The 14,061-nt window shown below is 38.0% G+C and overlaps 1 protein-coding gene across 2 annotated transcripts in view; it reads left to right on the forward strand.

Annotated features, from left to right (window-relative positions):
* The window catches only part of spidr (scaffold protein involved in DNA repair), a 44,818-nt gene that overhangs the window by 16,394 nt on the left and 14,363 nt on the right, over window positions 1–14,061 (forward strand). For both annotated transcript variants that reach the window (XM_044134271.1, XM_044134270.1), the window contains exons 9-11: window positions 1,436–1,640; window positions 2,743–2,972; window positions 13,559–13,717. In XM_044134271.1, coding sequence (XP_043990206.1) covers window positions 1,436–1,640; window positions 2,743–2,972; window positions 13,559–13,717 — 594 coding nt within the window. The remainder of the gene's footprint in view (window positions 1–1,435; window positions 1,641–2,742; window positions 2,973–13,558; window positions 13,718–14,061) is intronic.

The following is a 14,061-nucleotide window of genomic DNA, read 5'->3' on the forward strand; positions in this document are numbered from 1 at the left end:
GGCATCACATTTGAAAAGTTTTTTTTATTTTTTTTAACTAGTCTCCCACTGTTGGAAGGTGTCTTTGGTGTTTGCAACATGTGTTAGAGAAAGTTAAGATATTTGAAGTTGCAGTTGTGTGGAGTTGCACGCAGTAAACAGTCTTGTGGAGGTGGCTGGCAGCTAATCTGAGTTTGACATTCTCGCTGTCTAAAGCTCTCAGCCCCCCTACATTTGTGGAACATTCTTTTCTATACACAGACTTTTTTTTTCTTCAGACGAGCAATATAACTAAAATAGAATCGTCTTTTTCTTTCTTTTGCTCAACATGCTATAGATCTTTAAATTTCTGCTTTGTTTCTGCTCTTAGAATGAATTCTTTCAAACTAATCAATTAGAGAACTTGGAGAGTTGAGGCTTAAAATACAACAGCTGCAACAATGCGTAACACAACCACTTAACACCATTTAAACTATTGAAGTTTGAGTTTGTAGCTGCAATGTATTTTATTAGGATTTTATGGGATAGAGTTAACACCATGCTGTGCATAATTGTAAAGTGTTTGGGGGGGAAACACAGCTTTTTTTATTTTAACAAAAAATGAAGTCCCCTTTCCTCTGACTTTTCTAAAAGTAATCTAGTGCCAAAGAGAGGATTTAAATGTTTCCTAATCAGTCAGCAGAGTCCACCTGTATGTAGTCTAATTGTAGTTTAAATACAGTAGTTTTTTTGAATCCCTCAAAGTTTTGATGGAGAGCGTTAGTTGAATATTTGGAATACGATTCTCTGGTCACACAAGATCAAACTTTAAAATGTTGGCTTATTTGCAAAACAAAATGTGAGGCAGAGAACTTGCCCTGAACATGTATTGGTAGTAGCAGCATAATGCAGTAGGGATGCTTTCGTTCAGCAGGAATAGGGAAGCTGGTCAGAGCTGCAGAGTAAATGGATCAGAGGAATATTGAAATAAAAGTCCGATACGAGCTTTGGAAAAACATTGGAACTGGGTCAGGTGATCACTGTCCAGGAGGACAGCAGCTCACAATGAGTGGCCCAGTCAAATCAAGATACGAGTCCAATTGAGAATTTGTGGCAAGCTTTGAAAATTGCTATTCACTGAGATCTTAAGTTGTATCTAGTAAGCTTAAGCTAATTTTGCAAAACTCAATGGGTAAGAAAATCATTCTGTAGAAACAAAAGACATTCCTCACAAAACTTAAACTGAAAGTGAGAAGAACTTCTCAAAGGTATTGACTCCAGTTGAAAAGAAATGCAAACATTTTATAGATTTCCATTTGCAGATGTGTCATTTTCCTTCCTTTTAACAACCATTCTTTTCTTTTTTACAATATCCCTATAAAATACTTAGACTTTTCAGTTGCAATATAACAAAATGTGGAAAAGCTCAATACTTTGACAAGATACTGTATTTTAACAGGTCATTTTCTCTTTACAGGCAAAGTCTGTCCATAGAGGGCTTCCTCTGTTCTGTTATCCTGAACACTCACTTCAGCCAGAAAGTGTCATCTGCTTCCAAACCAGATGATATGTCCTTACCAAAGATCTGGCTGTCTGCAGAGAGGCGCTTGCCTTATTTTTTGGGTCAGACCTTTGGATTGCTAAATGAATGCAAGACCAAAAGTGAAGGCAGAGCAAAGCAGGTATGTACATATCGACACTGCCCCAAGTGTATTTATAGCTGAAAATTGACAAGAAACTGAATTATACCACTTCAACTGAGAGAGAAAAATTTAATTAGTCAGAAAAATCAGCACTTAATCACATAGCGGCATCACTAAAGAAGTGCAATGCAGAGTAGTTTTATTACGAGTCTTGAGGTTCTGATCAGGTTCAGTTTTTGTGCAAAAGAACAAGAATCTAAGAAGTTCACGTCAATATCATTTATAAACTCATAATTACAAAATCACAGCTGTACTTTTACAGATTGTGGTTATTTCCGCAGGGTTCATCACAGTGTCTTGGAAATAATCCTGAGCATAAAGAATAATAAATCGTCATGGTGGAGGGCTTATCCAGGCACAATTAGTTATGTTCTCAGTGTGTACTCCAGAAGTGTCACAAGTGATGGATTTGCTCGTACATTTATTTACTTAAAATATTTAAGCAATTGCAAGTAAATGGAAAGATTTTTTTTCCCCCTGGGAACTGTGTGTTTTTAACACATCCTCCTCAAAACTCCCTTCTTGTGTGATAATAGAAATATGCTGTCTGATGCCTTTTAATGGCTTTAATTTGGTCATGGGAGTTACCTTGGGCAAAATAGTTAGCTGAGATGTTAACAACCCATTCAAGTTAAAAACTTCAAAGGTAAATGGGAGTGTAATTACCACTGGTTTATAGCATCATAATAGTTTGCACTGTCATATACTTCACCTTCCAATAGGTTTTGAATGAAGCAAAAATTGACATGCTTGAACAATAATTATTTTAGTTGCTTGTATCTATTGGCTTTTAATTATTTTTATATTTACACGACTCAATTTTGTTTTTTTTTTTGTTAAGGTTACACTGGTAAAGCTATAACATTATGCCCTCTTTTTAATTACTGAAATAAGTCTAGAATGTGTTATTTGAGAGGTTGAAACAAAGAAAACATAATTTTATGAGTTTAACATTACCTTTAAGAGGGTGGGGAGATATTGACTTCTATCAGTTAATACTGATCAATAAATTTATCCCCAAAAAGCCACACATCTTAGAATTTTTGTTTTGTCAAAATGTTCTGGTTCTTTTCTCTTACAGGATGCAGTTTCTGATGTTCTGTGCACTTTTGGAACGAGACCCTGTCTCTCCCTCCTGGAGGCCATTGAAGGACTTGGCCAGGCAGGCAATGTGGACCAGGATGTGGATGTGGTTGTCCAAAGAGTTTACTCCATCCCAATGGCAGACTGTTCCCCTGTGTCCTTTCTCAAACACAGAGCATCCCTTCGGTCCTCCATACCTCCTCCTCCTGCAGAGAAAGGAAAAACCAGGTACTGTTAAACAACCTGATGATTGGCAGTCCAGGGGAGCCTTTTGGTTTATTACGTGATGCCAAAAGAAACAGAATAAATTAAATCATGTTCTTCTACTTTGTGTTATTAGCTACAATCGAATTTCTTTCTTTTGTTGGATTTGCATGCTGATTTTCTTCAGAGCTCATATGTTTCTCCTGCATGACATGATGTGTCTCAGTGGTCGAGCTATTGTTCACAGAGAAGCAGGCCCCACAGAGTGCTCATGCTGTCTCCAGCCATATGGCATTCCTTGACAAAGGACACAAACATTTTTAATTGAATCCAGTCTCTCTGCTATTGTTTCTGGCCAATTCTCAGAAAATACAGCAGTATGTTCATAAACTCTTGTTCACCAATGAGCCAGCATTGAATCCATTCGCACTACACTAAATATTGACTAAATTTAATATATTCAATTCAATCTATCAGACTTTATCTATAGAGCTCTTCTCACACAGTCAAATCAATCAAAGCCCTATTAGTCTTCTGTGTGCTAGAGCCTTCATAACTTAATTCCTCCAACCGAAAACCATTCAAATAATAAATAGATTTGACTAAAACCCACAGTACTTTCAACACCTATTCTAAAACACACATGCTGTCTTCCCACAATCATCAAAATAAGTGTTAATAAAAAGAAGATGGAACACATTTTTCATCTGCAGAGGGAATTGGATGAACAATATCCTCACAGTCTGGTAGATATGGAGGTGTTTTGTGAGGTGAATGGATAGATGTTCTGTCAGGTAGTGAGATGCAGACAGACTTTTACAAAAGGCGACTGTGGCTAGTGGGTAGAGTGGTTGTCTTTTGTAGATTGTTTCTCAAGCTGGTTACTGATCTGTGCATCATAAATGTGAGTGTGTTTCTGAGCTTGAGTCGGTGAATGTGCCTCGTATAAAATGTTTTGTGTGGTCAGTATCACTGGAAATGGGCCATTTAATTTCAGTTCATATACCATTTACTGAATTGCAAATGGTATATTGGTATACTGAATTGTTGTAATTGCTTTAATAAAAAAAACTTTAAAAAAATACAAAGTAAGTGTGTGCAGAAGCACCTAAAGTGTTGCTACAAAAATGAACTTCAAATCTCCTGAAAATGCAACCGAAAAAGAGCATGTAACAATTAAAAAGTATTGCACTTATATAGTTTATGAAAGTCCTTAGTTTGAATCTTTTCACCCAGCTCAAGAATTCTGTTTATTTAAATGAAGCTTTCCGTCTTTAGGACATGCGTTGAAGGACATTTTATGAACTTGTTTCTTGGTTTTGACAGTAGATTTATGAGAATGTAAAAATGCATTTATTTGTACAAACTGTGGGTGATTATTCTTTCTTTTCTCTTTTTGGGATCTGAGGAACTGAGATTCTTGTTTACATCGTTACATTGATGTGTTATTCTCTTTATCTGCATTCAGTTCCCTGATACCAGAGAACAGTCAGAGAAACCTAGCCTAGGTTTTCCTGTGTGGTTTTCCCTGAACTGGTTTTGGATGTGAAGAATATTGAGAAAATAGTTTGTAAAATGAATAAATAGAGCTTCATATTTATGCAGTTAAACATAAACTGGAATATTTGGAGAAACTACAAATGTATTCTACCCTGGTTGTGAAAAGATATTATAGTTGTGCATGATTGTAAGAGCTTACTTTATAACAATGGCTGCTTTCTTTTTTTGTAAAGACTGAATAAGTACTGTATATCCTGTGGTTGCATAATAGGGTTGAGCCCCCTTTCTTCTGTGTTAAAATAAATCAAACAGCTTTCATCATCCTTGCAAGTTTATATTCATGTTTTTACATTTTCACGCAATTACATACACTTCCTGTAAGTCTTTCTCTTTTAAGGTGTCACCAGATAAGAGCGGATACAACTTCATCTGTTGTTTTTTATTAGGGAAGGGACAGTGATTGTAATCTAAGCTCTATTTTCACCGTCTGAGCTACCTTCAACTGAAAGTCTTCAGATCTTCTTACCAGCATGTTTCTATATTCTAACTGAATCACTTATCGGAAGCACAACGCTTCATGAAAAGGCGTCTTAAATAAATTTTTAAAGACCAGCATAACTCTGTCATGTTAAATATCACTTACTACTATGCTATTTGTCACTTATCACATATAAATCGTCACAGTTATGCTGTCTTCCAAGTTTTTTAAGACACCTTTCCTTTGCTACATTAAGGCATGTGCTGAAGACAGCATAATGGGAGGAAATAAGACAGTCTTTTTTGCTTTGTTTTACCTTCCAACTAAAAGTTTCTCCAAACTTGCTTCTCAGTCATCTCAAGGGTGAACTTTTTCCGGTTGGTTGTGCAATGTTTTCCGTCTCACTTTTTCCTTTCACTGAACTTTCCATTGTTTATGCAGAGATACAGTAGTCTGTGAACAGGCAATATTTAGGCCTTTTTTGCCGATAAACGCTAAATCAATTAATCGTATGATAAATTAAAACTATCGATGTCTTTTTAATTATCGCTTTTATCGTCTCTTCCGGCCTTTCTCTCTTTTTGTTGATGACACTGAATGAAAAAAGGCTCAACTCCAGTGCTCTCCACTGACCCTCCCTTCCTCATTTACTTAGTCTACTGCCCAGTGCACACTACACGATCTTAGAGGTGTCGGCCCATTTTCAAAACCTTAGAGACCACACATTAGCCGACAGGAATCCTAGGTATAACGGTTCGTGGGGTTCGATCGTGTCATGTGGTGTCCAACAACCGGCACCAAATAATGGCTACAAGTCCAGTTAACTAATTTTAAAACCAGGCATTAATCAATGCTTTACTACAGTCTACCTGCAACTGAATGAAAATCATTATAACCTATTTATGTTAACGAAGAACAGCTGAAAAGTTACCGGGTTCATCAACTGTGTAGCAATTTCGCTCCAACTCCCCCCCACCCTCACTCACCCTCTCGTCATTTCTATATTCCATCCATCCATCCATTTTCTATACACTCTTTGTCCCTAATGGGGTCGGGAGGGTTGCTGGTGCCTATCCCCAGCTAACGTTCCGGGCGAGAGGCGGGGTACACCCTGGACAGGTCGCCAGTCTGTCGCAGGGCAACACAGAAAACAGACAGGACAAACAACCATTCACACACACACTCACACCTAGGGAGAATTTAGAGAGACCAATTAACCTGACAGTCATGTTTTTGGACTGTGGGAGGAAGCCGGAGAACCCGGAGAGAACCCACATATGCACAGGGAGAACATGCAAACTCCATGCAGAAAGACCCCGGGCCGGGAATCGAACCCAGGACCTTCTTGCTACAATGCAACAGCTCTACCAACTGCGCCAATGTACAGCCCCATTTCTATATTATTTGCACAAAATATTTTATAAACATTATTGTTGTTTCCACATATCATCTCCAATGTCCGCTGGACTTCGGGTTGCGCCATGTCAGCTGTTTGGAATTCCCCTCTGTAATTTCCCCTCAGAAAGCGAGGAGGAGAATCCGCTTTCTGATTGGCTACCTGTCATACTAAACAGGCTGCGTTAACGCTCCCAGTCAGGGAAAACCCCTGATTTAGATCGGAGGGGCCACGACTATATACCGTGATGATCTACTGTAACACACCACACAGTACAGGATGATCAGTTACAAAATCACAAGAGACAATCTTAAATGTACGTGTGAACTAACTGTTGTGTGAACTATTGCATCAGGTAGTCGGATGTGCCCATCTTCTCTATTTAAATCTAATGATTACTGAAGGGCAATATGGTATATAGACTTCATAATCTACACTCTTTTGGTTGAATGAAGTATTTATTTCCACTTTGGTGTTTTTATTCAAGTACATTTTTGTTAATGGAGACTGAGAATCCATTTTATTTTTGTTTTTGTTTGTTTTGTTTATTTTATCAGTTCCAGTCTTAAGTGTTCTTTTGAAAATAAAGTGTATCTGTCTTTGGCAGGAAATCGCACGTTACATTAAATCAGTGTAAAAAGGTCTTCAAACAATATTATCGTTTATCGCAATAATTTTTGGGACAATTAATCGCTCAGCAAAATTTGTTATCGTGACAGGCCTATATATATTTTTTAATATGGATACCAAAAATACTTTATACCAAAAATTACTTTATAAATACATTTATTAAATAATTTTTTATTATATTTTGATTTATTGAGATGTATCTGTAAGTTGTTTTTAAATCTAAATAACCTTAAATGGTTTTGTTTACAATCCTCAGCACTTTTCTTCTTCCCCCACGCGACGTTTGGTGCTGCGGCCATATGAAGTTTGAACTGTCATACCTAATCACCAGACTCCTATGACTCTCTGAAAAGCTATGTAGAGTTTCCGAGTTAGTGATGAATCAGTGGTGGCCATTATGAAATGCCACTTAAAAGGAATTATTTTTAGATTATTGATACCAGAATAGTCCAGCTTTAAATAGCTTGGAGGATTACTGATCATTACTAATCATTCATAAGCTTTCTTTTCAGTATAAGTAGCTTGGATGTTTATGCGAGGGACTGCTGTTGTAGTTAATCAATCAATGAATGAGGCGTTTGAAGCAAATCTCTCAAATATGACCTTCGGTTGCCTGGCCCTCCCACTGGCCTGTTGTTTATGTTCTTTGCTGAGTAATAAAAGTATTGGTTTCTCTAAAAGTAGAGGGGCCCTGTGAGGGGCCATAGTGTGGTGAGGGGAGGAAAGCTCTAGTCAGCTGACAAACTTTACTGACTAAACCAACTGCGTTTGCAATGCGACTCTCTCGCCATGCTGCTCCTGTGGCTGGGAAACAAACACCATCCTGTGACCGGAAACGGTGCCTCTATTTCTCTCTAACTCGTGCAGATTTAGTCAACTCTTATTTGGAGTGAAAGGTTGAGAGACAGAGGTTAGAGGTGACTGTGTCTGTAGGTTAAAGTATCTAGATGAATCCTTCTGCTTATTGTGACAAATTGAGGGAATGTTCAGAAAAAGCTTTTATATGAAAATTTAGATTGTTTTTCAGAACTACTGTTTTAGTTTAAAAAAATAAAGCCAATATTTCATGGTACTTTTCCAGGATATGTGCCTGATCTGCATGATAGTTTACACTGCAACCCACTGGCCTCGTTTTCTGTAAAGACAAGGACACTTTGTACCTCTCATGTTGTGTCCCCAGTGTCTGACTCACTCTCCTGATCAGCAATTCTTTTTTGATCCTTTTGTGTATGTGTGTGTCTTTTTTTAAAACTTCTGCGTTTAAAACTCCAGGGAGATCTGTACGATAGGAGATGGTAAGTTCCCGTAAATTTTGAAAAGAATAAACAAAAAGATTAACTGTTTGCAGGAAGCAAGAGGAGGCAAGTTGTTGTGTTTTTTTCTTCTTGGTTTAGAGGGAACACAATGTGCTGCAGGGATCCTGTTACAACCATGTTTATCGCTCTGCCTTCCCCGATTGGTGGACAAAACGTAGGACGGAATCCCGCCTGTCCTTCCCCCTCCAATGAGATCTCTCTGCTGTGTTCTCAGTGTGTGGCTCGCTTACTTATACTGTGTTGCCAAGTAATGTGCTTGTGCACTGGCCTTTCATGCGCCTAAAGTGTGACTGTGTGTGTGTGTGTGTGTGTCTTAAAAGGGGGTATATGTTTGTGAGTGTTTGCTCAGAATCAGTGTCGAATTTCCTGGAAGAAAACTTGAGTTGCCGAGAATTCTGCGATCGCTCACAATAACAAATTCCTGAAAATGGTCAGTGACTGAGGATTTTTTGGGAGTAAAGGGTGATTGACTGAGGAAAAAATAGACAGTAAATGGCACTAAAAATGTGCATTTTAGTTAGAAGGGGGAGTTGTTTATGCCAAATCACTCTTTTTTTTTTTCCTGCCATGTGTGATATGCTTTCAGATATCAGGCTACAGTTTTCAAGTTTTAACATGCTGAACCAGCAGTGAAAGTGTATATACTTCCTCAACAGGCAAAACCTCACCAGCTGTTCTCATATTTTGGGAACCATCAAATATCTCTCATTAACTGCTACGCAAATGTATTTTGTCTAGAAAATGTTTGGTTCTCCTGTTAAGCACTAAGCCACGGTGTTGTCCACATTTATTGGCACCCCTAGTAAAGTTTTGTAAAAATCCCCTATGATTGCCATTAATTTTCACAGCACATTTTCATTAGTTTTAATCTCAATTTACAATGGACCCCTGGAATTTGCAGAGACCAAGGATGACATCTACCCAATATTTGGCTTATATTTGCAAATATTGATGACCCCCTCTAAAATTGCTTATTATAAAAGTTCAAACAGTAACTTTAATGTAAAATATTATGCACAGCATTAGCAGTACTATAGTCCTTAATTTTGTTTTTGGGGTTCATCCAGTCAGCACCAAGAAAAACAAATGATGCTCCTGGATTGGGTGCTTTGCAAATGCCAGTCAATAACATGTCAAGAAGCATTGAGACTAGGTATTTCAGCTTCCCAGGCAGCATTTTTTTCAAATAAGAATTTATTAATACTGAACCAGTGATTAGTCAGTTTGATAGTCTAAAGGCATGTCTTGAGTACATTAAAGGCTGGATGACACTAAACTTTCTGCTTTTAAATTCTGATAAGACAGAAGTTGTCTTGTTTGGAGAGGGAGTAGAGTAAAGGGAATTAGTGTACATCTTCATTTGGCGGGTGGGTTTGGGGGTTTTTGTGTGTTCACTCTGTTTTCTCAAACAGTGAGTGGGTCGTGGTAGATGGCCTCTTGTACTTAGCCAGCTTGTGCTGGAGGTTTCTTCCTATTGAAGGAGAGTTTTATCTCTCCACATCTCTCCATGCATGCTCAGTATGAAGGATTGCTGTAAAGTCAATGACACAATGCACGAGATTCTCACTTAGTTCTCATCCAGGAGGAGTAAGTGCTGCAAGTCAATGACTTGATGCAATGTCTTTGCAGAAAAGCTTTTAACCTAATTTGAATGGAATGGGATTTTTTGTCTGCATTGATTCAAAAAATGTAAAAATTCCTAAATGAGATGTTAATCACGTACAAACGTTCTTGTGGAGGGGAATGTTAGTCCCTCCACAAATAACGTTCTTTTACTTTTATGGCTGTGAAAGCAGAGGCAGTCGTGCACTATGAAACTTTAAACTGGCATTTATCATTACAAAAGCTAAAACTATCAGATAAAATAATCTATCTGCAACATCACCATAGGGCCTGTTTGATATTCAGTTTGTCTTCTAAGAGAGAATTGTTTCCTACAGCGGTTTAAGAATTGCAAGTTTTGGTCTGTGGTTGACGAAAGTTTAATCCATTTGTCAGGCAGAATTTGTCTGAAGTCTTTCAGAGATAAATCTGAGAGGAAATCGTTGTTCAACTGCTGCTACTACAAAGCATAGCAGACATGTTGGATCAGATAATCCAGTTTCTTGTTATAGTAGATGCTTTGTTGTCCAGAAAGATGGACACCTAGAATTATCAAATGGTTTCTTGGAGTAACAGTGTTGTTTTTTTTTAAAGAAGCAGAAATTCATCCACAAAAGTGTGGATGAATAGCTTTTCTAAATAGGTGCAAGATGTTGCTTGAATTTTACCATAGTGTTCACTGGATTTGCATTTACCTCATTTTTATTGACTTAGTTAGCTTCTGGTGGTCGTTGAGCTTTAACATAAACCCTTAATTGTGGTTCCCAAAGCCAGTTTTCTCTGGTTTTTGTTTTACTAGCATGCCGTCAGATGAGAAGAGTTTAACTGCTTGACAGTTAGTTGTTTTTCTTTTATTTTGTCTTTTTGTTGTTGTTGGGGTTTTTTTTAGTTAGCTAATTAGCAGTGCAACAATGGGGTTTTTTTTCAGTCAGCATTAACGAGATTTGACATAAATCAAAGCATGGGTTTTAAGAAGAATGGCTGCAGGGCCAAAGTACAGTTAGATTTGTACAACAGAATATTTGTGAGCCAAACAAATGCTAAATTTGTTGAATTTTTAGCTGGTGCTCTTTGCTTTCACACTGCAGTGTTAAACGATTCAAACCCTTTCAATAACTTGTTCCTCCTCTTGCCTGTGGTGTCGCTGAACCAAGAACTTCTAAAGAAAATGATATGAAAACCTTTAAAGAAGACAAGAGGGCAACTTCCTGCTTCACAAAATGTAAATAAAAATTGAATAGTGTGAGATTTTAGTGGTTGCAGAATTTCTCTTTTGTGTTTGGTAAAAGACCATGAGCTTTTTCTCCCACTAGCGCTATACTTGTGCTAGTGGGAGAAATTGCTGTTTTCATTGTGTTTACCCAGAATGCCCTGTCCTGTGGTCCATTTCCTGCTATTCGACAGACCTCCCCTCCATTTGCATCCACATATGTGTTCAGACGACACTACAGTTCACTTCAACCAACCAAGACCTAGGTTTTTAGGTGGATCATAGTTATCTTTTTTTGTTCCTCATCAGACTTCAGTTGCACATTCACCCAAATGAACAGGACTATCCAGACAAACCGAAATTGGATTAAATTGGACTTAACAGGGCTGGTGTGAATGCACCTCCAATGGGGCGTGGTCCAGTCACCAATATCCATGGATAAAATGTTTTTAGAATTTCTAGTTTTAAAACCCAAGAACTTTCCAGTACCAGAGTAACACAATGCTGCCCCTCCCGCACCTGCTGCTCAGCACTGATGGCTTCTTCACTTTTCCCTTGCTTGAGCTTTTTTTTTTTTTTCTTTTTTTTTTTCTGTAGATACCTTGATAGTTGTAATCTTATTGTTTATTCTGGGAAGCTCTTAGACCAACACTTACAGCTCACTTTGTTATCATCTGTGGTGTTTCCTATATATTTTGTCATTGCAACAGGTTGCAGATATCTGATTTGGAAGTATGAATATATAACTTAGTGGCTGAAAATAATCGTAGTTGATTATGGTCAGACTACCAAAAGACATGTCAGGAATGTTATTTTCGTGTCTTAGCCCAGGTCTCTCAAGACAAACACAGACCCCATGTTTAGCAACAGAAAACATCCGTAGCTCCAATCAGGTGGTTGAAAACAACCTCAAATATCTCCAGTGTCTGGGTGTGTGGATGCATGCACAGGCTTGGTGGACAGTCCTCCTCCCAAACTTTTTTCTCCCTCCTTCTTTTCCTCCTCCTCCTCGTCTTCTCTGGCCACTGCTTGTCAAACTAGGGTACATGAACTCAAGTGTTTACTCTCGGTTTGTACAGGACTTTGTCTGGGCTTGACTCTCACTGATACTAGAGCTTTTAGCCGTTGAGGCCCAGAGCTTGCCATGAATAGCAGACTGCAGGAATACTCAACTCTTCACTCCCTCATAACTCTGCAGGCCAAAGGTCTGTTCTGTCAGCAGCAGCCTGTCAAGCCAACTACTGACATTAACACACAAATGTCATGATTAAGTATCAACACAGTATTGTTACAGTGACGAAGCACAATTTAACATTTCGTTACTATAAGAATGTGTTTGTTTTCACACTGAATCAGGTTTTGATATACCATCATAGATATTCCAGCATGCAGTAGTTTTCTTCGTAGATCAACTTTATTTGAAAATATTTCATATCCTAACAATTAATAAACTGATGGCCCGCACTACATTTGCTTGGCAGCTGTCTTTAACACTTGCTTTTCTCAGGTACTCCTCAAGAAATATGTTTCCTGTTTTTGAAACCCACTATGTCATTTTTAGGCCGCAACTCCAAAGCTGGTGAAGGCCTTTTGAAACACAAGTATTTATTACTTTCACTAGCAGTTTGTAGTTTTGTTATTCATCATACGGACAAATAGTTTTTCATTCACTTTAAAGACACATTTTGCTGTAGTTGGTAAAATATAAGTTCTCCAAAGTTGTATTTAATCTTTGGATATGGCTGGTTTTTTGTGTATTAACCGCAAACTTAAATGCCTCCTATTATTATAGGCAATACAAAAATGATTCATGGTTTTCAACATTTTTTAACAAAATTATGAAACCTTCAGGCGACAGGTTGTAAAACCACCTTTTATTGCAGTCACAGCTGGCTTTTTGAGTATATTTCTACCCATTTCACATACAAAGTTATTTTCTGTTGTTGCTTTATATTTTCAACCTACTCTGACTAACTTTTCTACCTCTGTTGTAGTTCAAATTTTAGGATGTTCTTTTATTTTCCAAACCTGCTGTTCGCCGTTTCCTCACTGTTTTCTAACAAACTTCTGAGGCCTTCACCGATCCATAACAGTAAATGCAACACTGGAGAACCTCATTTACAGATGAATTAGTCATACAAAGTTTAATGAGAAATGAAGACTGAAAATATCTGCGCACCACACTTTACAGATTCCACCTTCCACCACACAGTTGTGCATTTGCTTCTCTAGTTCAGGTCTGTTCAAAATACAATTAAGTCTGTGGTTGTTAAGTAACTCAATTATGAAAAAGTTCAAGGAATTAGAACGCCTTTGCAGGGCGAAATGTGGAACAACTGAATGTTAGTTCTGATGTGTTAGCATTGAAGATAACAAATTGCTAAATGCTTACAAATATTTAAAATGAAAAAGCCTTGTTCATTTCTGTCAAGGAATGTGTTTAACATTTTTTTTTCTTTTTTCCATTCTTTCTGCTAGGTTATGTGTTCTAGTCCAGGATAGCTTTGGGATTTTCAGCGTTGTCAGACTCCAGCCTCTGTCCAGTAAAGACGAGCTCCACCAGTACTGCCAGATGTGGCAGGGAAGAACCTGTGTGCTGAGGGGCGTTAAAGTGGTGCAGCGGGTCACTCGAGAAAGGTGAGAGTCAGCTTTCTCTTGCGTCAGGGTCGTTTTTCACCTGAATTTTGCCTGGGAAAGTTCAACCTATCACCAGCAACAGTTTGTAGTTTGACATTTCTGGTAAATACCAGGTTATCTCTCTCTCTTTAGCATTTTAAGGTAACAGCCTCGGGTAAATGCCTGAGTTAGACAGTGGCTGATAAAAAATGATGCGAAGCACCCTCAGAGCCTTAAGCCATCTTGCTAAGCCATCTGCAAATTCATATTCAATCAAAGAAATTGTGTTGTGGTATTTTTGGAAATTTAGCACCCACTGTCCTTCTCATAAACAAAATATGTAAACATGATGTTGCGAACTTTCT

Source organism: Gambusia affinis, linkage group LG12 (assembly GCF_019740435.1).
Source record: "Gambusia affinis linkage group LG12, SWU_Gaff_1.0, whole genome shotgun sequence".
NCBI lineage: Eukaryota > Metazoa > Chordata > Actinopteri > Cyprinodontiformes > Poeciliidae > Gambusia > Gambusia affinis.